Source organism: Haemaphysalis longicornis, unplaced genomic scaffold (genome assembly GCF_048455015.1).
Source record: "Haemaphysalis longicornis isolate Haplotype H1 unplaced genomic scaffold, Haemaphysalis longicornis Haplotype H1 scaffold_57, whole genome shotgun sequence".
NCBI classification, from domain to species: Eukaryota; Metazoa; Arthropoda; class Arachnida; order Ixodida; family Ixodidae; genus Haemaphysalis; species Haemaphysalis longicornis.
In genome coordinates this window covers 296,366-323,244 of record NW_027526400.1, presented here as the reverse complement: position 1 = coordinate 323,244, position 26,879 = coordinate 296,366, and the positions used below count along the sequence as shown (strand labels likewise).

Genomic DNA, 26,879 nt, shown 5'->3' with positions numbered 1-26,879 from the left:
GTGTTTTTGTTGTTTCTTTTTTCATGTTGCTTTCAAACATCCTAGGAAGCTGGAATTGACTTTGGTGTGTGTTTAAATGTATGGTTTGGGACAAAACCCTCTCCAATCTACATTTATTGCCTAATTGGTTTTACGTGGTGCATTGTATTTATGACTTCATATTCTACCAGAGCGTGTGCTATCCTATTTGCTACATAAAAAATTATGGACTTAAGTCTGATGCTGTCTCTACCTTATGATTACTGGGAAAATGTTCCTTTTTTCGTTACTCTTCTTCATTCCTTGTTACGTGTTCCTTTCTGTTTTATGTTACTTGTTTTTTAACTTGCTATACTTTGATCATTTGTATGACCGCACGTTGTACTTTTGTACATTTTCCCTTGCTTTGCCTTTTTTTCTCTTCCAGTTGTCGCACACTCCAATCACATACCAGGAAGGGGAGGCCAGTATAAATTTCACTCAAGCGGCTTTTCTCATCCAAGGAAGTGCCTTTGTCTATGGCAAAAAGGTGACTGATGCTCATCTCTTCTCACGTGCACTGCACGCCAAACTTATAAGCACGGTTGTACTATTGTCGACGCCGTCTGTGGGAGGTCTGACAAAGGACCGTTCCCTGAGGGCTGCACATTGCTGAAGCAGGTCGCCGAAGGAAGCGGGTGTGAGAACAGAGAAAAGAGAAAATCAGAAAAAAAATCTGTGTTACTCGTTCTCAATAAAACCTAGAACAAAGGTACGCAAGCATCCCCACAAATGCACGCATTCACAAGCTTGAGTATTTGTTAGCAGCACTGTTTTTTTTATTTTAAGTACAGGAGCCTTTTATAAAAATGGGGTTCGGTCGGCACCAGAATCCCGGGACGCTCACCGCCGAGTCTGTACACAAAGCAGCCGCGTCGGCGGATTGCCTCGAAAGCGCGTCATCCCTATTTCATATTTGCCGCGCTTTCGAGGCGCTTTTTCAAAGAAAGTGCTACGGGTTGTGCCGCGCCACCGCCAGATGGCGCCACGGGTCCCGCGACCGAGAGAAGACGCAGTGAAACATCCCCCTCGCGAGGGGCACGATCAAATGCAGAGCATTTCCGGGGGCGCACGACGTTAAGTAGTTTGCGTTACGTTAATGTTGTTGCACCACTTGTGACAACTGCTGACGAGAGAGAGCTCGTCAGCAATTTGAATGAGTCAACGATATAAGACGCGTTCGTAGCGTCCCATTCTGTGTCGGCTTTGTGGCGTAGTGGGTAGAGCACCATGTACATTGCGTTCCGCCCGCAGGGTCGAGGGATCGAAACCGGGCTCCGAATAGTGTTTTTTTTTATATAGTAGGGACAACGACGGTGCGGACTACGGACGTCAACGCGGGTGACATCGTGAGTTACTGAAATGCTCTGCATTTAAAATACAGGGAAAGAAAACCTGAAATTTAGAATTTTTTGCTCAAGCCGTTCAGGCGAGGACGTCGTTAAACTGGTGCACTTGAATGCTCTTTGAAATTCGCATAAAATGGCTCATTCCGATGGTACAATTTTCTGACTAATCTCTTTGACGTGATTGGCTTGTAATGACTCAACGATGGTCCCATTTGTTGTAACACTGAATTGTGCTATTGTAGGGTCCAGTTAATAAATTTGGTCCTTCGACAGACCCTCGTGAAACGTTTGAAATGGCTGAGATGTTTTATAACTTGTCTCTCTGCAATACTCTTCCCCGTGTCCATTGTAGGTTGAGCACCTCCGTGCCCTTGTACAGAAGATGGCTTGGGAGATCGCCAATGGCCGGTATGTCCCGCCCTCCCTTTGTTGCTGATTTAACTCGTGCCCTGTATGTTTTCGGTTCGTTTTATGTTGATTGTTTCATTTTCTGTGAGTCTTACATTTTTGCAGACAGTAACATGTATGACCATTCGTTCACATTGACTTATCTTTTTATAAATCATGTTTGTTTGCTGCTACTTTTTTCTTCTTCTTATTTGCACTGATTTGTTGATAGTCCCATTCACTGAAATTAACAATAGATCTTTCTTTGCATGTGGGTATTAATAGCCAGGTTGGGTTGTGCGAGATCACCAGCAAATTTAAGGTTGTAAATTCACGGAATAAACTGTGTTCGAACTTGCAGAATGGAAATGTTCAGGTTTTTTAGTTTTATTCGGTGTAATCGGAGAATCAAGTGAGCACATCATCTGGTCATAACTTTTGGCATGGCTTACTAGCTTTTGTTCTTGCTCCTGTACATGCTCTTGTTTCAATTTCTTTTTAGATACACTAACTGCGCTTGCAAAAAGAGCAATTTGGCGGCGGTGCAGTGCCTACACTTATTTCTGCTTATTCTGTGCCTTCTTTCTATATCTTTCTCTCTCTGCACAGCTCAGGTCGACGTTCCAATTCCACTGTACAGTATGTTCGCAAACCAACGTCCTTGTCTGCGTGTTTCTAGAAATTTGCGGGCTGCACAGCAGCCTACTTGCAACATTGCTCAAAGTACGGTCAGTGTTACAATTTGCAGCTGATCTGAAGCATTGGCATTAAATGAATGCTCAAATTCTGCTAAAGGCACTGCCTTCACTGTGTGGTCTGTCTGGATGAGTATTTTCACGTTCGCTGCAGGGTGTGAAGGGGGAACTTAGGTTGAAGCCTACCAGAATGCGGTGGACATTCTATTTTCGTTTGAACTTATGCTCAACTCTCACCAGCTGCCTTCCCTGATGTCACAGTGTATAATTTAACACTTTTGGCATTTACAAGGCAGTTGTTAATAATACGCTCTTGCTACGTTTGCTCGTTAGCGGCTCTATCGGGGGTCGGGGGGGAGGGGGCTGGTTTTGTTTTTATGGGAACTTGGTGGTGAAAATGTTGCACGCTCGAGCGCTGTGAGGAAAGTGTAGATCCTCCAAAGTAAGGCCATTGTAAAATGACGTGGTCTTGTGAAATGCACTGTGTGGCTTTTGTTTGACCATACCTGCAATGCAATGTTGTATTAGGGCGTCGCCATGGGTAATTGCCACGATAACGTGAACATCGTTGCAATCGTTGATCGTACAGCCGTGCTGGATTTTTGCACGATCCAATCCAGAAATTATCCCAGTTTGAAGCGTTTTCAAATGTAGTGACGTTTCAAGTTTCGATATTGTCCTGCAATATTTACAAACTATGCGTCCAACAAGCAGCAGTCTTCGCAGCATGTGTGGTGCAGATTAGATCCTACTGCGAATTGTTCTTGCGCCAGCTTTTCGGGGTTACGAGTTTCGTTTTCAGAGTAAGTGTAGCTTTTTTTTCAGTGAGAGCAAAGTGACTGAAGCTTAGTCTTTGCCAAGAATTTGCCATCACTGCTTCGGAATTGTTTATTTTGCAGCCGTTGTCTGTTCTGCTTCTGACGTGTGCATTGAGTCTGGTGTTGATTGTGTGCTTGTTGCTGTCCTTGCAGCTCAATGAACCAGGGCTCTCAGGATAACTCTAAGGAGCCGAGCGGTGCAGCGGCACGGAGAAGAACGGAAGACACGGTGAGGCGTGGGGAATAATGCACGGTTGCCGATCACTGTGCAAAGACTAGCTTTCAAGTCATAGTAGTGATCCTCAGGCCCCGTATTCTGGCACGGTTCCTCGTATAAGCACTTGCTTGCAGTACGGAATGGAGGCACATTTAAGAGGACTAAAAGGAATAAGGGGTACTGGTTCCCTAAAACTTGCGGTAAATGTCATTTGGCTGACAGGGTGTAGGTGATAGTCCTTATAGTCTGTCTTTATAGTACAGTTTTTATATTATAGTCTATAGTCTACACTGTATGTTATAGGTGATAGTACAGTTGAACCCCGCAACAACGAACGCCGTTTCAACGAAATTTTCACTTCAGCGAAATATTTCTAAATCCCCGCCAGCTAGCCATAGAAATCAAGGCTTCAATATTCCCGCCACAACGAACAGTATTTCAGACTTGTTTTCGCTTCAACGAAAATTTCGCTCGGTGGAGCTGGGCTTGAACATTTGTTTTACGATATATTAAGCGTAACGCCAACTATCTGCAACTTTTAGTACATCCAGGCTGTTTAATTTTAGCGAAAACGTGCGACCGCCGCTCCGCTAAAACAGCTCCTAGGAGGGCGCCATTTTCTGCTGGGGATGCGATGCGGTAGGCCGCCTTGCAGCAAGGAGGTCTACCTAGCCAAGTGAGAGCCACAGCCAGGCTACGGTAGCCAATTCGTATCCATTATAAATCCCGTTGTTGTGGTGGCGTAACGTACGTTACGCCACCAACTGAAAAGTTTCGCACATACGGAATTATGGGAATACGGAGTTCATACGGAGTGTTACGCCCCCAAGCGTAATAAATGTAGATATTAGTCCTACAAACACGGGCATTATATGAGTTTGCACAATATGAACGTTTGGCACTGTTTTCGTGTTTTTATCTTCAATAATAAATAAAATCACTCTCCGTATGATTTCCGTATACTCCGTATATACGGAATTCATACGGACAATGATTTATCGGTTCTATTGATCATAGAGACTTAAAACCGGTGTCAAATGTTTCAATAGGCATGTACTGTTTCATTTTCATGCACTTCTGAACAATCTTTATTGATTTGTGGCGGCATTGTGTCATGCTAAGAATGTACTCCGCATTCCCATAATTCCGTATATACGGAACGTTTCAGGAGGGGTGTTTGTGCATTGCTTGTGTGTTCATCACGTGCACTTGTTCGAGCCGACACTATCTCATGACGATGAAGGCAAAGTGTAAGTTCCTTTATTTGGAGAAGGCGTGGATCATCAGCGAAGCTTGAACCGGCAGAAAAAAGGAGAAATCGCAGCGGAATTCGGCATATCTAACAGTACGCTATCCACAATTATGAATTCGAAGGATACAATAACCAATGCCCTTTCTTCGGGGGCGTCCACCAAGTGCAAGTAGACGCGAGGAGCACATGAGGCTTTTGAGAAGGCATTGTTCAAGCGGTTCCTTGACATGCGTGCAAAGAAAATGCCTATCAGGATGCGCGTGCTGCAGCAAAAAGCGCTACAGTATGCTTGCCTTCTCGGCATCGATAATTTTAAAGCAAGCACAGGTTAGCTGACACGTATTAAGGCCCCGCATGATATCGTTGCAAAGGTGTTGTGCGGCGAGTCTGCTGCTTGAGATGCGAATGGTGCAGCTACTTTGGCGTCATCTGCGTTGCCGGACGTAATGAAAGATTATTCCCCGTCCGACATAAACAATGCGGACGAGACAGGATTTTTTTATGAACTGCTACCCGTGAAGACTCTTCACATGAAGGGCCAACCATGCAGCGGAGGAAAGCATAGCAAAAATCGTGCGACTCTGCTTTCTTGTACAAACATGGATTACTCGAGTAAGATGGCAAGTTGGGCTAGTTGGTGCAGATTAAGATTCATGGTGAAAAATAGCGCAAGGAACACAGGGACAAAAAGGAAGAGCTGCGCTGTGCGTCGTCCACTCTTCCTTTTTGCCCCTGTGTTCCTTGCGCTGTTTTTCACCATGAATGGATTACTCGGAAAAGCGCTGCCCGCTTGCCATCGGTAAGAGCGCGAAGCCTCGATGCTTTAACGGCGCTACAATCTTGCCAGGTAAATATTTAGCGAACAAAAAACCTTGAATGACGCGGGTATTTTTTGTAATTGGTTGAAGGGTTTTGATTGTGATATGAATGCCCAAAGTCGCAAGGGGTGTTTGCTAATAGATAACTGCTCTGCTGATAACATTGAGGGCAGTAAGCTTGAGAACCTAGATGTTCGTTTTAAATGCAGAGCATGTCAGTAACTCACGATGTCACCCGCGTTGACGTCCGTAGTCCGAACCGTCGTTTTCCGCACCCCTCCCTACTATACAAAAAAAAATACTATCCGGCGCCCGGTTTCGATCCCTCGACCCTGCGGGCGGAACGCAATGTACATGGAGCTCTACCCACTGCGCCACAAACCCGACACAGAATGGGACGCTACGAACGCGCCTTATATCGTTGACTCATTCAAATTACTGCTGACGAGCGCTCTCTCGTCAACAGTTGCCACAAGTGCAACAACATTAATGTGAAGCAAACTACTTAACGTCGTGCGCCCCCGGAAATGCTCTGCATTTGATCGTGTCCCTCGCGAGGGGGATGTTTCACTGCGTCTTCTCTCGGTCGCGGAAGCCGTGGCGCTATCTGGCTGAGGCGCGTTGGTCGTTTTCGAATCACTCTGCTGTCTGCTGGCATACCCCAAGCATAGTATTGTCAAGCTGCCCGCATAGCTTTTGGCTAATTTGCGGTAGTAAGTAGCTCAGTAGTTTGTTACTGTCGCATCGATAAATTTGATGAACATTTGTTGAGCGGCGCTGTTTGGTAATCTTTTTTTTTTCCACCGAACCGCACGGCTTTGATCCACCCACTGGACCAAGGGATCATCCACAGCATTAAAAGTGCTTATCGGCAGCGGCTGGTTCAGCGAAAGGTGGTCAATGTTGACAGGGGGCGGCCGACCCAGGTGGAATTGTTCATGGCTTTGGAAATGATTGCCGCGGTGTGGAACGCAACCCGGCGAAGCGTTATGAAAAATTCCTTTGCGGATGCCGGTTTTAAGCCCATTGCCGAAGAGGCAGCCAACTTGGCAACGGTCGAGGAAGATGACTGCGTCAGAGTGGAGCCGCCCTCCACGGAAGCTACTGAGGCTTGGGCAGCCCTTCCCGTGTACGTCAGCATACAGGAGTTCATTGCCGTTGACGCGGACGTCGTTGCTCATGAAGAGGAATGACGAGGCCATAAATTAAGAGGTTCGCAATAACGAAGCATCATCCCAAAGAAACACGGACGCTCGAGATACATCGGCCCCGTCTTCTGAGGTGGATGTGATGGCGGGTTTTGTGAAACCAGGTTTTCTGATCATCTGCTAGCTCATTCCTAGGTGCATTTTCTTATCGTCTGCTGCACTATTTGGCTCCTTCCTACCGTGAATCCCAAATGTGCGTTTCGCGCTGCATACCCCAGGTGGCGCAGTCGTTCCAAAATCAACTTGCGCTGACTCGTACGCATGGAGAAAAGAAAAGTTTACCAGGGAGCGTCACGTGACAATTGTAAAGCCTAGTGATAAAAAATAAAAAATAAAAAGGAAAAAGGAAAAACTTCTGGGAGCTCCCCCCCTCACGTGACAGGCAACCAGTAGTTCTTTGCGCCTCATGTGGCCGCTCGCCCGCGCTACGTGCGTGCCTCGCTACGTTCGGTTGCCGGGCCGTCCGGATATTCGGGTTTCGCCGACGAGTCATCCCCAGTGATGCCAATTTAGCGGATTTTCCGCCAAATCTGGCGGATTTCATTTTATTCTGACGGGGAAAAAATTAGCCTAGCGGCTAGTGGATTTTTTGACGGGCCATTTTCATACATAGCGGATTTCTGGCGGATATCTCACGCAGTGCACCGATTCAAAATCGCCCTGCAAGAAATCATTTCCGTGTCCTCTAAAAATGCAGAAATTGTTTAACTTCAGAGGGCAGGAGGGCTCCTGTTCACCTGCGCCGCCTATATGAGACAAACAAATCCGTGAGGTTTCAAAGCGGCCCTGAGACAATCAAAAAAATTCAAAACCAGTGGAGCAAAATTACCCTCCTGAACTGGAAGCAAATATCGTCCACGCAGTCGTTCTGGTGTGAAGTTCACTTCTATAAGGACGCCTGCGGCGAAAACCCGTTCGCCGAGCCATGTCGATGCTCGCGCTGCCTTATTCAAATGCCGAAGTAGAGATGACGTTTAGTCGGCTTAACATCGTAAAATCCAAGCTGAGGAACAAGCTGAAGCCTGAAACAACAAACGCTATCCTCGTCGTAAGAGCGGGGCTGAAGCGACACCAGAAAAGTTGTTTTGATTACGAACTTCCCGCGGCAGTTGTTAGTGCAATCGGGACATCTGCAACGTATGTGCAACCAAGTCACCATTCTGGTCCCTCAACAAGTACCAGCGGTCCTGTGGAGATGGTGTCAGACGACGACAGCGGCGACGAAGACCTCGATGTGTTTTTCATTGACCTGTGAGTTCTTTTTTTTTCATCAGTGTGAACATTTATAACTTTTAGCCTCATCTGTGATGACGTTGACCAATGACGACCACCGCAGCACTGAAGCCTCAAATGTTCTAGTTAGACTCCTTGGAAGACTCTTTTATGTTATTTCAGCTCTCGTAATTTTGGGGAGCTTTTAAGAATGATAAAGGTATTTATCATATAAAATTGCACCGTTTTTTAAATAAAATAGGCCCTAGCGGGAAATTTAGCGGATATGTGTTAGAATCTAGCGGAATCTGGCGGATTTCTCATTGCTTTTTAGCGGATGTCTGGCTCCCAGCGATGGCAACACTGGTCATCCCTGCATTGCGCGCAGCGCTGCCTGCAACCCGAAACGCACAGCGGGCTGATCGTGTAGGCAAAGTGGTCGGACGAGCGAGACAGAAGACATTTTTACTCATTGAGATTTGGGATCCGTCTAAGTTCACGCCGCAGTCGAAGAGTTGTGTGCCGCCGCCGTGTATAAGTGGAGATGACAGAGTACGACATCTGTGCCTTATATTATCTTTCGCAAAACACACCGCACTTTCTTGGTTCTGGTAATTTTCTCTTCTCACCTCCCAGGCGTAATTCAGCATTCCTTTTAGCATCGTATACCTATCGCTCGGATTGAACAGCCCTCGTTCAACCACCCCGCGTACTGCCTGCAGCGCGGCGCGGAAAATGATCCCTTCTTTCCGCGCAAGCACCCAAGATAACTGGTATTGCATCTTTTGTTTTCCGATGCATTGAAGGAGACAGCAACGCACCACAGACGTCATCAAGACAATTGTGGCCGTACAACGTGCCACCATTCCGGAGCACCGATAAGGCCAGCGTATGCAAATGCGCACGCCAACGAAACCAAAGCTTTTCGCGCCACCTCTCGGCTGATAGGACACTTGTTAGAGCGCTATGGTGTAAAAACAAGGTGGCGAGATAATTCTCAGCAGAATGCCAAACGCAATCGTCAAAGCACACTTGGCAAACACCGTGCAGCCGTAGGCTGCTCTGTGCTTGTGAATGTTTACGTCAGAAGTGAAATTCGGCTTGCAGTTCGTGAGGGTGCCTCGTGAGAATGCGATCGAAGTCTCGCCTTGCTTTGAACAGCGACAGCGGCAGTACTTCCACGATACGAGACTTGGAGCGCAACGCTGGCGAACAATCTTGTACGGCGCCTTTCGGCGACGGCGCTCGCCTGCACCTCCACGGGCTGCCGCTGTGGCTCAGTGGCTAAGGCGTTACGCTGCTGAGCACAATGCCGCGGATTCGATTCCCGGCCGCGGCGGCCGCTTTTCTAATGGAGGCGAAAAGCGAAAACGTCCTTGTGTACGAAATTTAGGTGCATGTTAAAGATCCCCACGTAGTCAAAATTAATCCGGAGCCCTCCACTACGGCGCGCCTCATTGCCTGCGTTGCGTCGGTGAGTTAAACCTTACAATCAATCAATCCACCTCCACCGACAGCCAGCCGGAGCCACTAAATGCTACCGCGAGCTTCAATTGGCTGGATCTTCCATGATGCATTGCGCGGGAGGAGCCCGAGGAGAAGATAGTGGCTTCAGAGGAGGTTGGCTTGCCGACGCTGGACCGCCTGGCGTCATGCTCCCTCCTAACATTTTTCTTCCTCCATACTCGTACGTCCAAATCAGCTGCCATTTGCTATAGGCGAAAATCGTTTTGATTTATTTTCAGAATAACTGGGTAAGTACTGTCGTTGTTCCCGGTATCAAACAAAATAGACCACAAATGCGACCTCCGTGTGACGTTTGAGCACAAGCAGAGGGGCGCTTTGCTCAGGAAAAAATTTTCAGTGTTCCATTTATCGTCACACCACTTGTATACAAAGAACTCGGACGCATCGCAGTGAGAAAAACTGCAAATTTTAACCTTGGAACACCCCAGTCGGGTGTGCCCCGACATGGACCACTACGGCCGTTTTGCGTTTTTGGGCAGGGGCTGACAACGGACCACAAAGGGTTAAATGAAAGTGACACATCTTCTAAGCAGCATAAGAAAATTTCGGTGTGGGGTTAAACAGAAGCTGCAATGTAGGTTGCGTTGTAAGCAGGTTTTCAGTGGTGATTGGAAGGTATGGTTTTTTTTTCCTAGTTTAGAGAGCGGTCGAGCACCTCCACCCCCTCTCCATCTTTTTTTTGCTGTCACTGCTGTTTATTTGCACATAGAAAGAACACTTGACATTGATGCAAGTGCACGACTTTTAAACAAATACTGCATTTTTATTTTTAAAGGGGTGCTGAAGCATGTTTGAAAGCATAGCAATAAATGGTGTAGTCATTACATGCATGGTCCACGGAATTTCTTCCTAGCATGAACCTTTGTGTACTGCGGCAATTTACAGTTTTGCTGCAAAGTTAGTTGCTCCCTTCCTTCGATTTTGGGTTGCGGCCTACCATTTTGTGTTTCTACGTCAGAGTGCAATTGGAATTCGGAGTTTTGTCTGTTTCGAAAATGCTCGCTCCGTGTTTAAGCCGGGACAAAGTTCCAGTTGCAAGGCTTGCAATATGCACAGAAACCTTTGTTTGTTTTGAGTCCCACCCTGCCATCCTTGGGGCTCGCTCAATATGAACACCAAAACGGACGTAAAACGGTCAGAAAAAAGGGAAGCCGCTAAACAGACAAAAGACGAAATAGACAGAACGCATACTGGTGCCTGTATGTGCTCTTTGTGTCTACTTTGTTTTTAGTCTTTCTAGCACCCCCCCCCCCTTTTTTTCCTGTCCAGTAAGCATGAGCAACTACCTTAACAAGTTTTGTTAAATAAATGGACAGAACTCGGAGTTGTCCTCCAGTGATTCCTGCTGTCAGACTACTTTTCCATGCACTTCCACTGAGTAGAGATGTTGTATGCTCACTGCTTTGCAGTTTTATTATAAATTGCAGCCTTATTATGGATGGCAGCCTTATTTAATTAGTATTGTATGCCGCATTTTTATGAGCCGTTGTGTCATCATCTAGGTTCAGGCTTTTTTTTACCAACTGGTCACACTTTTTGTTGCAAAAAAATTAGGACAGCTTGTCAAAGTATGGCGCATCCTGCTTGAGCACGATAACTGTTTGCCTTGTGCTTCCGTGAGGGACCCATCAGTGCTGGGAAGGCTGTCTCAGCTTCTTACCAAACGGCAGGAACCGATACAGATCACACTTGCTGCTTCTTCTAAGCCATCGTTTTAGATCTTTGCATGAAAACGACGCAGTGCAGTCGCTGGTTGCAAAGCGTGCTGCGGCAAGCGGGGCTGCTACGACGCATCAATGTATCAGCTTGGAACAAGCTAAAATGCATGGAGGTTTCTGAGCGACACTTTGCTTGTGGTGCTTACAGAAGAAAATCGATGGGGATACTATTCATTGCATCCGCCAGCTAAACGTCTTGGGAGCCAAATGTGATGCCGATGCTGCAGCATTCCTGCTGCGTGCCGAAGCTTCACGCGGCGAGTGGGCTTTAGGTCGACACCTGGCTGGAATATTTTTGTTGCGCGTACGACATATGTTGCTGCTGTACCGTCAGTCGTAAAGCTTGTGCAGCGATGATCTGTAGTAGATCAAGTCTCTAAACTGGAAGTTGTTTGCTGACGTATGCGTGACCAGGCCTTTTTATTATCCTGAGCCAGCACTTTGTTACGGGCAGGATAAAAAGGTGCTTCTTTGCCATGACTCTTTTAATGCTCAATGCATGACAACCTTTTTGTGGCTTTTCATTACTCATACTTAGCTGTGTGAACCCTATGTATGCAGTAGCGTCACTGGAGGCTGATTCAGTGTCCTCTTGTATGCCAGAAATCGCAATTTCTGCTCAATGTGGTGTGCCAGAAAAAGAAATTCAAGGGTGAACAAGTATCTAGTTTTTTTTAAATTAGTTTATCACGGCTTAACAAATGCATCCCTACTTGGTAGTATCTGCTTTGGCGAAAAATGTTCGCATTTAAAAGTTTCAAATGTTCATTGTTTTAATGCCTCAAGATATGGGCTTTTTGGTGAATTATGGAAAGTTTACACCAGCTCAGCGAGATTGAATAGAGCTAGAAAATTGCACAAACCTTGTTGTAAACCTTTTATTGTCTTGTTGCGTTGGTGGGAACATTCTGTGAGAGACTCATTACCTTATAGAAAAAAAAACAATATCTCTGCAAATAGAATACTTAAAAATGGCATATGTTCATTATGACTGTTATTTTGTCCTGCACACTAAAATTTGGCGCAAAGGTTCAGCTGTAAAATGTTGTATTACTTTTGCTTCCACAGCGGTCCTGATATTATACTGCTTGACTTCCTAACCGTGCTTAGGAGCAGTAAGTGTGAGAACGATATTGAATCTAGTTTTCGAATTCTTGATGGTAACTTATTCATGCAGTGAGCCTGGGGCATCAGCATCTGCTCGTCAGCAAGTTTAGTTTTAATAGCGGATGCAGAGGGTGTCTACCCTTGTTGCGTTTCAGAAATGGGTGTTAAAGCATCAGCACATTCCTTTTTCTGCTGTCTTTTCCTGCTTCTGTTATTAACCCTTTAAGGGTGGAATTTCTTCGCCAAATGTGACCCCCCATGGTCAATTTTTTTTATTGCTGATTTCGATTTTTCGAATGAATCTGTTTCGAGAAAAAATTATCGTAATTTCTTTAGGGTGACCATGAACTGACAAAAAAAAATCGTGTTTGTTACATACCTGTTGTTTATTCATTAGTAACAGAAGAAAAATTCCAAATAAAATCGAGACTAACAAGCCGGCACTTTTTGAGTGAATCGAAATCAGATAGACATCAGTTTCGCGGGCGCAAAAGGCGGGAAACGCCTGGAGGACGATAGTGAAACCAGCCGCTAAGCGCACGGGTGTATGCGACCTCATGCGCGAGTCAGACGCCACGCCGCTCCTATAAAATACAAAAAAGGGAGAAAAAAGCGTCATCAGTTTCGCAGGCGACCTTGGTCTGTGGCAGGGGCAAGAAGCGAGAGGCGCCCCGGTGGACGTATAGTTCCTTTATATCGCGTAGCGGAAGAGTTGCGCGTCTGCTTGCCACATCCCGGGGGTTCCAGTTCGACAGGAAAGCCCGCTTTCAGTGCTGCGCACAAGACCGCGCGTATTCGTCAGGTCTGCTCAACTGAGCATCGGCGGTTGTGGAAGCGGCGGCAGCTGCGGCGGCTGAGCGGATAAGCAGCCGACAATCGTGCGCCAGTTCTTGTCCGGCCACTCCCCGCACACTCCTCCTCGCCGCTGCCGCTGGCACAGCAGCTCCTACATGCGAGACGGGTGGCTTTCCCGCTCGACCTGGAACTCAATATGGCGGATGGACGCGCAACTCTGCTCCCCTAGGGGAGTTCTATACCGGCACTCTAGGTGGGCAATACCCAGCGCGCCCCCTTGTTACCGGATGCGCAAGCGACAGCCGGCGCACCGCTGAAGTAATTCATAAAAAATGAAAGGAAGAGCCATCGGCGCAAGAAAATAATTCGACGTATTTCCGCACTGTGGCAGCACATGCCAACCAAGAGAAGTTGGCGAAAAGGCGCGCTTTTTAAACAAATAAGCGATGACGTACACATAGCCAGCATTCAATAGCCAGGCATGCGTGCAGGAAACCATGTGAGTGAGTCGTCACTGGTTGCGTCGGGCTCCGCGGGAAGGCGGTACTTGTCCACCCCGGACATTCCAAGCTCTAGCCCGCCGAACGCAAAATAATGCCTCGACTCCAATGTGAGTGCAATTAACATCCCTGTTGACACCACCGTTAAGACCAGGGTTGAAACGAAGCATACGACGAACGCCGGTGTTATTTTTTTCTTCAGCGTGCGGCCGCAATGGCACAAGCCGCGCAATTCCGTGGCGCTTCGGCCATGTCTGTGGTAATTTTCCAGTGTTTCCAGGCTAAGAAATTGACAGCTAAACTTTTCAATGAATACCACCTATACGGTATTCACCATTTTGAAGGTGTTTGCAGAGGACGTATATGTACGTCCATGACCCTGAAAGGGTTAAGAGCCTTTACTTTCCGCCCACGTTAAGCCTATACTTTAAGGCTTAACGTTTGATAGCCCTAATAGTAAGCTTAACATGACAAGCGAGATCACTTGTTCTACTTGAAGCTCGGGTCCTGCTTGACGACGTGATACCGTGGAGTGTAATGTTAAGCCTAACGTCCGGCGGCGCACACCCAACAGTTGCTGCTGTTGTCGTTTCCACTTTGGTGTGATGGCGTCAGTTCGCGGCACACGAATAGCAAGCGTGCCAAAATCATGGATTGCTAGCCTAGTAGCTCCTCCGCAGTAATAACGGTGAGTTAGTGCTCATTTGTATGTTCCATTCATGCTCAGATTTATCATTGGACGTGTCGAATTTACTCTGCCGTGCTCTCTCCCGCCCGCTTATTCCGTCCGTGTCGGCTAAGTGCAGCAGTACACGGCGCACGAGGACATGGAGCTGGCCGACAGCCTCGACGACCTTCCCACCCCAAGGCAGTCAGCCCGGAACCAGGCGGTGGCGGCGAAGAAGAATTTGTTCCGGAGGAAGCGCCAAAGACCTCTTTCGATGGTGGTCTTCGACACCGAGAAGGAGATCAAACTGCACGAGTGAGCCGCTCGTTTCGTGTCTTTTGAAGATTGTGGTAGCGTTCCTGTGATACTCTCGATAAACGCCGCAAATTTTATCAAAGAACTTGACTCAAATAGGCGTGTGATAATATTTATGTAATTATATTAAAGTTTCGAAAGAATGTCCGCCGAAATGTTTGAGATATCAAGTGAAAAATACGGGGTAAGCGAACTTTAGTGTCAGGTGTGGAAAACTTCAAAGGCGTGGCCGGACCCCCAACTAAAACTGTGACGATACCAAGTAAAAAATACGAGATAGGCTAACTTTCAGGTAAAATGCTTAAAGGACAAATAAGGGACTGTATCGACACATGGATAGACGATTCACCTTGAGTTTGATCACTCATCGTGGATAAAGGCATCGAACGATGCGTCGCTGTCAGTCTAACACGAGCTGCATCGCTTCGCCCACGATGCTGTCCCGAGCTTCGAGGCCCCTCGCCGGTTCCGTGCTCGCAAAGGGCAGGCCTTGGTTGAAGCCGTCTTCACAACCGTCATGGCTTGTCTAGATGCCGCACCACTTAAACGATTCCGCGACGGTATCTCTCCGCACTTTTTTCCTCCCATCTACTAACTCTACCTCTTTTCAGTTCTTCCCATCTACTGCCTCTTTCTCCTTTAGTTACCCGTCAAACTAGACACGATGTGCATCTTTTTGCTCAAAATGGAAACATTGGCGCTGCTCGCGGCTGATGGACGTTCTCGTGGAGGGACTTCCTCGGGCTTTTGAAGGTGTCGAAGCTGGCGCGATTTTCGGGGGTGGGCAATCTTTTGAGCGTTTAGTAAATTGGATATCACTTTTGAAGGGAGGTGGGAGATGTTTCGGGGGAGGGCGCTCTCTCGGAACTTTACGGTAAGTAAACTTGCATTTACAAAATTTCATGGACACCCTAACAACGAGCACTACATGTGGAACTGTGCAGAGATTGTACAGTCAAGGCGCACACATACACAAACTTCATTTCCCCTTCTCCTGGCACTTCGGCCGAATTGGCTTCGAAAACTTGCATGGTGCGCTGACTGCAATTCATTTTATTAGGAAAGGGACCCGCTTCTTTCATTGTTTTTTTTTCCCACACCACACGCCCTTACCTTCTAGTACACTGTAACACGACCACACTGCAACAGATGGCCTTGGCACGGCTGTGAAATTGGCTGATACTGGCTACTTCTAAGCAGGGGTGCCCTATGCCGGCCACACAAAACTTTTTTTGGTGCCATCTGGTATGGGAGGGAAATTTCTCAATCGAAACTGCAGGGTGCTGTGAAGCAGCAGCGCGGTGTTCAGTGCGCTTGAAAAGTTAATCCTACTTTGGTTTGATCGGGATTGAAAGTGAAAGTGTGACGGTTTTTCCGAATTACGTTGTAACGCGTGAGCCTTAAAGGAACCATGAAGACAAAACACAAGTTTGGTTCATTCAAGAGACTGCCTCGTTAGAACCATACTGACACCACTTTTACTGTAAACTTCACTCAAATAGGATATATAATTAGGAAAAAGGGAATGGCCATGCGACCCCCTAGCTCATTTCCCGCAACAGAACCTATTTGCTGCTGCGCAAGCGCTGGGGACATTATATAACACGAAATCTTTCAAATAAAACAAACTTGTATTTTTTCTTCATGGGAGTCCTTTAACGGGAACTATTCCACGTTTGGCTGTCGGGAGGAACCGTGAAGGCAAAATACATGTTTGTTTTATTCGAAATATTTCGTGTTTTACAGTGTCCCCAGCGCTTTCACGGCAGCAACTAATGCCGTATTCACTGAGAAATTAACCAGTTTAGGTTAAAAGTTTGATTCTCCCGCCAAATCGTGTTTTGGTGACGTCTACCATGAAGTCGTAACGGCGCGTATACAAAAGAACTTCCACTGCGCCATTCGGCTCTGCAGCCTTGTTTGCCGTCAAAACTCCCAGATGGCGCTAGCATACGCAGCACTACGCCGTTGCTTTGTTTTTGACCGCATTTACACCTGGCTTGTTTTTTGCTACGATAGAAAGTAATCGCTTCGCAAAAAATTGGGTATGCTTGACATACAGGGTCATGTACGGCAACGTTGCTTACGCCAATCGGCCAGAGTCGTTTAAAGGGACACTGAAGTGAATTTTTCAAGCACCTGGTTTTGCTTGCACTACGTAGACTGGCTCAAATTACCACACTTTTCATCGTTTATCCGGTTGATAAGTCGTTAATTATTTTATAAAGCGGGAGAGAAGAAAAACTACCATGCGCGGTCTGTGGCGGCCGCACCAACTAGAGCTGTGACGTCGCGAGGAGACTGCACCGTGATTGGACGATGTCCGAGGTTAGCATTCAAACAAGTTTCGCTTTCGGTTCTGTAAAACAACATGCTTGACATCCGACGGCATCGTTGGATGGGCATTCTCGATATCTCAGTAATCGCCGGACCGCCCTTCTGCCATATTGTCGGCTGTAAAATGCCTGCGATAAGCCTCCCAGGACGGCTTGGAATAGTAGAAATCACTAGCCGAGGCCTACGCAGTGGATGAACGCCCTCCGCGTCACCGCTGACGCTCAAATGCCATGCGCTTTTCCCGCATATTCGGAGCTTGCCTCACTCATGCCTGTATCGTAAAAAGCGTGTTCGCACCAGGCCAAGGGTGTGCTGATTCAGGCCTGTGCCCACTGCCCGCAAGCAGTCGGTGCTTGTGGCAACAGCACGCTAACGAGAACTCGCTAGCACATCAGTGGCAGTCTGCGCGCGTTCTGCGAACTCGCTCGGGGAGCAGTGAACGTTACGGCCCAAAAATGGTGAACTCAGTTTAGAAAACATCGGCCGAAAACGAAAAAATGAACTGGCAAAAAAAAAACGATGTACCATCGGGGATTCGAACTTGCGACTTGCAAAACTAACATAGGGCCTCGAACCTCTCGGTCACAGGCCATTTTTTTTTCTTTATTGCAAAACTCAACAAAAGCACTTCAAAACAGCATTTTTCTCCGTGTAACAAACAATCCCTTCACGACTACATTAAATGATATTTACATGCCAATGCACTTTCATTTCAATCAATTTACTACATAAATCCAGAACATCATCGTCATAACACATTTGTAACACTTCACGGACCTTGCACACGTTTTAAATAAAATAACCATGAACGGATCGGGCATTTACATCATTATGCCGTACCGCTAGCCTGCTCTGCCATATTGCGTGCAACCCTAGAAGAAAAATGAGGTCGTACGGGATTTTCTGGAGTTTCATGGTGTTCTAGACAACAATCAGGCAGGGTTTAGGTCTGGGAGATCAACTACAGACAATCAGGTTGCGTTTGATTCGTATGTTAAAGACGCTTTTGTCCATAAACAGCACTGCTTCTCTGTATTCTTTGATATGGAGAAAGCCTACGATATAACGTGGCGATATGCCATTCTATTGGACTTGCAGTCGTTTGGCCTTAGTGGCAATATACTCAATGTTATTCAAGACTATTTGTCTGATCGCACATTTCGTGTCCGTGTGGGGACTGCCCTGTCTAGAACATTTGTTCAAGAAAATGGCGTACCCCAGGGAGGAGTGCTGAGCTGTGCACTGTTCATTGTTAAAATGAGTTCTCTTAAAACTGTGCTGCCTCGGACTGTTTCATACTCTGCCTACGTTGACGATATCCAAGTTAGCTTTAAATCCTGTAATCTGTCGATATGTGAACGTCAAATCAAATTAAGTGTCAACAGGCTGGTTACATGGGCTGAAAGAAATGGTTTTAAGTTTAACGCTGATAAAAGTGCTATTGTTGTCTTTTCTAGGATACGTGGTGTACAGCCTCTGCCTTGTATCACGTTAGGAGGTCAGCCAATACCAGTGAAAAAGGAACACAGGTTTCTATGTATTTTGCTCGACCACAAGCTCACATTCATACCACACATTAAATTACTAAAAGTAAAATGCCTGAAAACAATGAACATTTTAAAGATACTATCTCATCAGTCCTGGGGTACGGATACAAAATGTCTGCTAGCACTTCTTAATAGTGTCGTTAGGTCAAGAATAGACTACGCCTGCATTGTATACCAGTCTGCAACCGAAACAGCACTCAAAATGTTGGACCCAGTATACAACTTGGGGCTTCGCTTGGCCACAGGGGCATATCGAATAAGTCCTATTCCATCCCTTCATGTCGAATCAAACCAGTGGTCTCTAGGGTACCAGCGCGCCTACACTGCTCTGATGTATGCCGCAAAGATGACTTCTTTGAAGGAACACCCTCTGAATACCATAATGAAAAATAACACAACTGATCATCTCTTTGAAAACCGACCATCCATAGCTCCACCTTTCCCGCTGGCAGTTTCACACCTCGTCAGCGAGTTCCAAGTTCCTCTCACTGATGTCTACTGTACCTCAGTTTATGATTTGGTCGCTCCGTGGGACACTTTCCCAATTCACTGTGACATGTCCTTTAGAGAAATACATAAGAAAAATGTACCAAACTTTTTCATCACTCAGCATTTTCTGTTCCTCCAAGACAAATACAAGGCAGCTGAATTTTACACAGATGCCTCAAAAACTACCACAGCCGTATCCTGTGCAGCAAATGGCCCCCTACTTAATGTGTCCAAAACGATGAACACGAACACAAGTATATTCACTGCAGAGGCGTACGGTATACTACTGGCTTTAAACCACATTCTTCAAAACAAAATTAAGAACTCAGTTATATACACGGACTCTCTGAGTGTCGTCTCAAATCTTTCATCTCGGAAGGTCAGTAGAAACCCCACTTTTAATTGTGTTTTAAGAGCTCTCTACTCGGCTTATGGCCTGAAACTCGTTGTCACAGTCTGCTGGGTTCCTGGCCACTGCGGCATTGCTGGAAATGAAGCTGCTGACCGTAGTGCTGCAGCTGCCGCCCTTCGAAGCAGCATAGACGTAAACGAGGTCCCATATCAAGATCTGAAACCTTTTGTAAGAAGGAAGCTGCGGGACCACTGGCAGCAGCAATGGGACAGAGAAGTAGAGAATAAACTACATATCGTTAAGCCCAAAATAGAAAAGCCCCCTGCTGAAAAACATGAGATTTGTAGAGGTAGCATTATGCAGATTAAGAATTGGCCACACACACATCACACACTCATACCTTTTAACAGACGCAAACAAGCCACAGTGCCATCGATGTGGGGGTCAGCTTTCTGTCCTTCATATACTTATTGAGTGTGACATGTGCATCACTGAAAGGAAACGTCATTTTAATGAAGCTTACACATATATAACATCCCCTTGCACCCTTCACTATTTTTATCAGACCATCCAATGTTCCCATACAAAAAAGTTTTTAGTTACCTAGCAGATGTAGACTTTTTAAAATACATATCATATAGACCATAACCTCACCTCTGTTCATTATGTGTTTTAAAACAGTGGTGGAACCTGAGACTTTACACCTTAGGTGCTTACACTCACTGTTTTAATATGACCCTATACACTATTTATCTTAGTATACTCACTATGCTTTAATTATGGCCCTATACACCAACCCCCTGAGTAAAGCTTTTTAAACTAGTGCCTCCTTTACAAATCTTTCTAATCTTTCATCATTGTCATGGCGCTCTTTGCCTTTGTCGGCCTTGCGCTATTAAACCCAAAATCATCATCATCAGGTCGCACGGGATTACATCTGGTTGCAACTCGAGATAGCGGATGCCTTGAGCAGTCAAAGGTAGATCTTTCTTAATTGTTCTCTGCAGGACATCCCAGAAGAAAACTGCATCCCGACAGTCTAGAAAAACATGTTCTATGGTCTCCGGTTTCTTTCACAGATAGGCTCGGTCGAAGTTGGATAATAAGGTATATAATGTATAACCAGTTTACACTTTTATTTAGTCTTATCATTTGAAGTTCTTTAGGTGACTATTTGTTGTATAGCGCCCGTGCAGTAAGCATCCCCCAAGTTTCCACAATAGCTCACGTCTAGAAATTGCATTTATTAGACGGAAAAGCGTTCGCAGATGCGTAGTCGTGCTGCTGGCCGCTGTGCTCGTTCGCCCAGCGCAAAAAAGTGCTTCCCGCACCCCAGTTTTACGCTGTACGGTAAAAATATCAGATGATTTTATTTCCTTAGTAACTATAATTACTTCGCTGACTCTTCTCCCGCCTTCAAGAGGCCTTATATTTTCCTACTGGCGTACCAGTCAGCGAAGCGTCGCATGTGCGCTTGTGCAGCGCTCGTGTGAAGCGACCTTGACTTGAAGCTAGATACAGTGTACAAACTAACCAAGTAAAGAAAGGCACATTCTTCCATTCACAAACGTGTCCTGGCTTCGTTTCAACTGAGCGAACGAATTGCTACGACCCGTCGGCGGCCGGCGGGAGAAACGCTGGGCCGAGTGACTCTGTCTGAAGGCCGGGGAGCCGTGCAGTAGCGCAGCCAATTGCGAGCTCGGCTCCTCCCGACGTCACACGAAAACGCCACAGAAAATGGGCGAGCGTAAAGAGAGGAGGACAGCATTTTCTAATTAATTTTTCTACTACATAAAATCAAGTAAACGCGCCCTGAGTGGTCGAAGCATGGTCTGGGGACTCCGGACTACAATTTGCGCCAGTAATCCCGCAATGTTTACATATCACTTCAGTGTCCCTTTAAGACAACTCCATAGCGTCTGACTGCTGTGCAGATAAAACAAGCATATTGCGCCCAGTACCAACAGCAGTGCGCATCGGTACTTCTATGTTTACGTGTATTTTCGTAACTTTTGCTGTTTACCGCACCATTCTTACGGCTGTAAAGTGGATATGCATTACATTTAGGCGCCAAATAGCTCGTTGGGCAAGCCTATAAGCTCTGGCTAATTCGCGTTTTCTTTTTCTGGCCTCCGCCTATCGCGGAGCCGGCTGGTATGACATCATAGGTTCTGCTGCAGGAAATGAGCTAGTGGGTTGCATGGCCATTCCCTTTTTTCCTAATTATATAGCTTATTTGACCGAAGTTTACGTTAGAAGTGGTGTCAGTGTGATTCTAAACGGGCAATGTTTTGAATGAACCGAACTTGTGTTTTGTCTTCATGGCTCCTTTAAGTGTCTGAATATAGAGTGGATCTAACCGGCCGCCACTCCTGTTTTGCCTGCTCCCTACAGTTGCAAGCAGGATGTGGTGGGCTACCAGGAGGACTACCAGCTGTTCTCCGGGATGCACTACCTGCCCGAATTGCAAGACTCGGTCGAATGGCAGGTCCACGGAGACGACTCGTCTTCGAACTTCGGGCCTAACTTTGAGGATGCGTCATCGCTTGATGTGGTCGACAGCGGGCCGGGTAAATTGTGCACATTTTCTGTTTGCTAAATCCTATGTACTGCTAGCTGTATTCTGCAAATGTGGCTGTAGATGAGCATATCATGACACATTGTTGTACCTTTTTCCTTGCTAAACAGTTGTTGGCTAACAGCCTTAATGTGTGAAATGGGCATTTGAAATGGTCCCTTGCCATGGGTGCCACCAGGGCTTAATGAGCTGTAAAATAATTCCAAGTGGTGCATAAAAAAACCAATTCTCTTATTACACTCACCAGGGTTCAGAGTATCGGAAAATATAAAGATTACAGTTTTATGGCTAACCCTGTTTTGTCTAGTGTTCTTCCAAAAATGACAAATTATCTCTAATTATCTCTTGGTAAGTAATTGACTTACTCAAAAATGATGAAATATTTGAAATATAGAAAAAAGCAGTAAGACTAACGAGTTTCACAGAGTTTACTTCAAAATAAAGGAAGCTGTTTTAAGAGCCGTGTCCCCCTTGACTCTTTTTAAAGTTTGTGTTAGAATTGGTATATTAGTTGTTGGAATAAAGCAGTCTTTCAACCAAACTTGTATCTTATCTTCATGGCCCCTTTAATAAGACCTCGCTTACATATCTTCTAATGAGCGTTTCGGAGTTCATTTGCTTTTTTATTGTCACACCTTCTGTGGCCTTCCTCTGGTGGAACTCGCACGGCCACCGTGAACCGCCATGTCCCCCTTGCTGCCGCCGCAGGGTCCCCGCTGTCGGAGCCCCAAGACGCGAAGCTCATTCCCTTCTGCGGGGACACAGCGGCCTCCACCATGCCAGAAGCGCAGGACACCTGTCCCACCTCGCCTCTGCCTCCTCCCTTGCGGCAGACCCCCAGGCGGGTCAAGGAGGTATGGTGGACTTTGAGGGACCACTTGGAAGTGTTGCGCGACCGCGGTGTCGTACGATCGGGGTACGGGTGACTGCAGCCCTAGTAGGTAGTCGCACCTGACAAATGGGATACCTTCTTTGAATTACGATATTTAGTGTGTTCTCGCATAATTTGCAAACGCCTCACTGAAATTCTAAGTTTATATAAGAGAGAAAAACAAACAAAAAAACCCGCCCATTTTGCGCCCCCTCCCCTCCGTGGCATCTGGCACTAGCCCGCCAGCCCTGCACCTCACACACGCGAGATAAGCTGGAAAGTCCGAAGTGGCCGAGCAAATTGGGAAGAAAAATGAGTGTGAAACTGCCCAGGTCAAGTGAAATGAACGATAGTACGAGGTGGCGATGAAAAAGGTGGGAAAGCGACAACGCAGCTTTGAAAGACGCCAATAAGCAGCGATCAGATGGTAAGACCGGTAAAGGCCAAAACGAAAGGACCGTGGGGTGATGAGGAGGTTGAAACAACGAACGCAAGAAGAGAGTGCGGTGAAAGGAAGAAAGTTGCATCGAGCGGCGAGGAAAAGTGGGTGTTCGGTCATTGCCGTGGGGTGGCATGTGTTCTCACGTTTGTCGGCTCGATGGGACCTGTAAATTAGTGGTCCGCCAGACACCTGAACTCGGACTTTTCACGGGTTGGCATGTTGGCGATCTGCTGCGGCATGGGGCCGTCGAAGGTGAACTCCTGCCTGCCAGTACCTGCCGGCTTGCTTGCATCTGTTCATCAAGCGGTCGGGACTACTGCAGACTGTTTACCTTTGCAGTCGAAGCAGCGTCAAATGGGGTTTAAGAAATAAAGGCTGCATGAAAGTTGGGAAAAACTCTGGTGTTATGTTCTCAAGCATCCGTTGTCGTATGAAGTGGACTGTGTGGACTTGAGTGTTGTATAATTGGGGTTTTTAATGCATCATTTCAATCGGGAGATTGCCGGGACCGCGGTAATCTGTCATAAGAAGCTGGTTGTCTTAAGGGGGGACGCTGGTCTTACAACAACTTTTAATTTTCAAGTAAACTCTGTCAAACTTGTAAGTTGCTGCTTTTTTTCACGGATTTAAATATGCCATTTTTTTAGTAAGTCAATTGGTTACCAAGATAATTAGAGGTAATTAGTCATTTTGAAGGAACAATAGAGAAAACAGTGTTGGTCATAAAACTGCCATCTTTATATTTTCCAATATTATGAGCCCTGGTATATGCACTAACCGAAGCAGTTTGATGCATCGCTTGGAACTAATTTTACAGCTCGTTAAACTTCAGTGTTTGAAGTGGGCACTCAAAATTGTTCTATTCCACTGGTGCCACCAAAGTGTAATGACCTGTAAAATTAGGACTCTGTAAAACGTTAGCTTAACCTGTTGGTGTTCCCCACCAAACATCTAAACCGTCATAAAAGATACAAAGCCACTTTTATTTACGGAATCATTGTAGAGGATTGAGCTAAGAGAACATTTCACAACAGAAAAACATCACGAAACTTGAATAAAATATTGGTATTGCGGGGGCTCGAACCCTGGGCGTTCTTTCCAAAGCCCATATTTCAACCCCTAGGCCGTTGAGCAGCGCAGCAAAGTTTTTTAGCAGTCGCGTAAGCGAATAGGAGTGTTCCAAGCGAAGCACTGGATGGCACTGAATGCCACGAGGCAACGGAATCTCGCTTTCTGCAGCTGAAAGCCACCCAGCCGCAGCACATCTTGCCGATCAAGAGGTTGCACGATCCGATGGAGGTCATCGCGTCCATGGAGAAGCCCCTGGTCTTGCGCCGCAGAACGCGCAAGCGGCCACGCGAGGACAGTTCCCCGGACCCGGAGGGCGCCCCCACAGACGTCATCGTGCCCATTGCCACGCTCTGGGTCAAGCAGGGCCAGTTCCCCCACTGTAAGCAGCACGGGGCCTTGTAAATGTTGGGGGGGAACGGTGTTTAAAACCCTAGCTGCAGTGGATAAGCCATGCTGAGAGGAGGAGGGCTTGGTTGAGAAATCGCTATTCCCGCAATTCTCGAGTAATTCTCGAGAAGCGCATTTCAAGTACGCTGTTCTCGAGTAATTGCTCACCGCGGGGGCTTTCTGCTACGGGGAAAAAAGTTGAGATTTCGTTTCTTGGCTGCTGCAGTAGGCTGCATTGTTCCTGGTGGCGAGATGTGCGATAGCCTTAAATGCAGGTTTTGGTGCATGGGAATAACCCTGGGTGGCCTGAAACAACACCGAGCCATTACCACTTTGGTGCAACAATGGTGCGAAGCCTTATTGTTGCCTTGGCTTGTCAGGAATTAGTTTTGGCTTGCCTTCGCTGGGGAGGTTTCAGTGTGTTGAGGTGGAAACATTTTAGCTGACTGCTTTGAAACCATTACCCTCGGTGTAGTGGTGGCCACATTAACAGGCTTTGCTGAATTTGGGCACCTCTACCGTAACTGGAGGTCATCATAGAGAGGTCATTTAGTCAGTCCCACTCCTCCTTTCTTCTTCTTTTTGCTGTACTCGGTCAGGCTCCATAAAGACCCGCTCGTACTCGCTCATCTTGACACACTCGTACAAATGAATACAAGTAGAGGCGAGTATTGTACAAGTACTCGCCTGTACCTGTATTCATTTTCGTGCTCGTGCTCATACGCATACTCATTTGTACTCGTCGGTAGTTGTAGTTACTTTTACTCCTAGTGACCGGTACTGATGCTCTTACATAATACTCATGCCCACTTTTCTCACACCCATGTAATTGTATGGTATACCATTATGTACTCATACTCATTTGTTCTCAATCACTCATATGCCTGTGCCCAACTAGCCCCTGTTCACCAGTCAGCATTGTCAAATGTGATTAAATTGTATGTACGTGGCAACTTCCGGCATACCATTTAGCAGCATTTCTCATACAAGAATTATATACAAGAAAATGAGCCCATCCAAACCAATAATGTTGGGCGTTAAGGAGGCAGAGTAAAAATGAACCGTTCTTATTCCTAGCGCAAGCTTACGCCGTTCTTAGACGTATTAAATTACATCCAAGCAGTAAACATTGACGTTAAATTTACAAGAAAACAATACGTATTTACTTAGACCCATTCATTCATGTATTGTTTCACACGAGAACGTAATTCTGTCTCGAGCCTGCAAATTCTCCGATTTAGCGAAAGAACACCAAGGGCTGAACAAGGAACACAAAGAAGTCTGAACTTACCAAATATGCAGTTATTTTCCTTTCTGTTGTTGCTTTACGTACATCTCCCAACAGCATACCGACAGTGTGTATAAAAATCTGTGTACCTGATGTGTACGGCAATTGTGCAGTTATCAAGTTCACGATGGTAATCTTCTGAACACCCCAGATGTTAAGGCAATGTAGCTGCTTCAATCGCGATGACACGCAGGAATGCCAAAGAAAGTACAACTATGCAAACATAAGGAAAACAAGCAGATGGTGGCAGAATATATTTACCGTGATTTTGCAAAATGGCAGTCTGGAGTACTGTACATGAGAAATGGTTTTTTTTGGGAAACATTTTGTGCATTTCCTTGGTCAAGTGGACACTTTAATTGGTGTTTTTATTAAATGCCAATAGGGGGAGACACTTATTTAATCAACTTATGAAACAGTGGATCAATGTGATCTTTACATGGGTGCACCTTGTTCTGCCTTTCTTCAGGTGTCTCTCGATCTGGGAATGCTGTAATGCAAATATCGGGAAAAACATGGTAAAATCTTGGAATTTTGTAGACTCCCCTATAGAACTACTTTAAAGTGTTATGTCAGACGTGTAATGGCGCTGGTGTGGGCAGTCACTGCCCTCAAAATAACAGTAGTTGCAAAGCTCTAGTCATTGTAGAAATGCCATCAGTATCCGCTGTCGGAGTGTTTAGTTTATCTCGTGCTGTTTGCATACGTGAGGTAGGTCTGTAGAGCTGGCGTGGGCACAAGACATAATACAGCCTGCGGTCTCCTTAGCATACAGCAGCAGCATGTTACAAGCCTTCGTATAAGGAAGACGCATAGCCAGGCAGCAAAGCATTGCCTGGTAGCAGCTTCTATTGCAAAATTACGTGCGTTAGAGCTTGCATCACTCTTAGAACCAGTTAAGGATTAGAGGAAGA

General features: G+C 46.3%; 1 protein-coding gene across 1 annotated transcript in view; it reads left to right on the top strand.

Annotated features, from left to right (window-relative positions):
- The window catches only part of LOC144140950 (condensin-2 complex subunit H2-like), a 64,869-nt gene that overhangs the window by 14,346 nt on the left and 23,644 nt on the right, over positions 1 to 26,879 (top strand). The window contains exons 4-10 of the mRNA XM_077672443.1: positions 407 to 508; positions 1,720 to 1,775; positions 3,421 to 3,496; positions 14,428 to 14,603; positions 21,723 to 21,898; positions 22,615 to 22,760; positions 24,459 to 24,669. Of these exons, the coding sequence (XP_077528569.1) occupies positions 407 to 508; positions 1,720 to 1,775; positions 3,421 to 3,496; positions 14,428 to 14,603; positions 21,723 to 21,898; positions 22,615 to 22,760; positions 24,459 to 24,669 (943 nt within the window). The remainder of the gene's footprint in view (positions 1 to 406; positions 509 to 1,719; positions 1,776 to 3,420; positions 3,497 to 14,427; positions 14,604 to 21,722; positions 21,899 to 22,614; positions 22,761 to 24,458; positions 24,670 to 26,879) is intronic.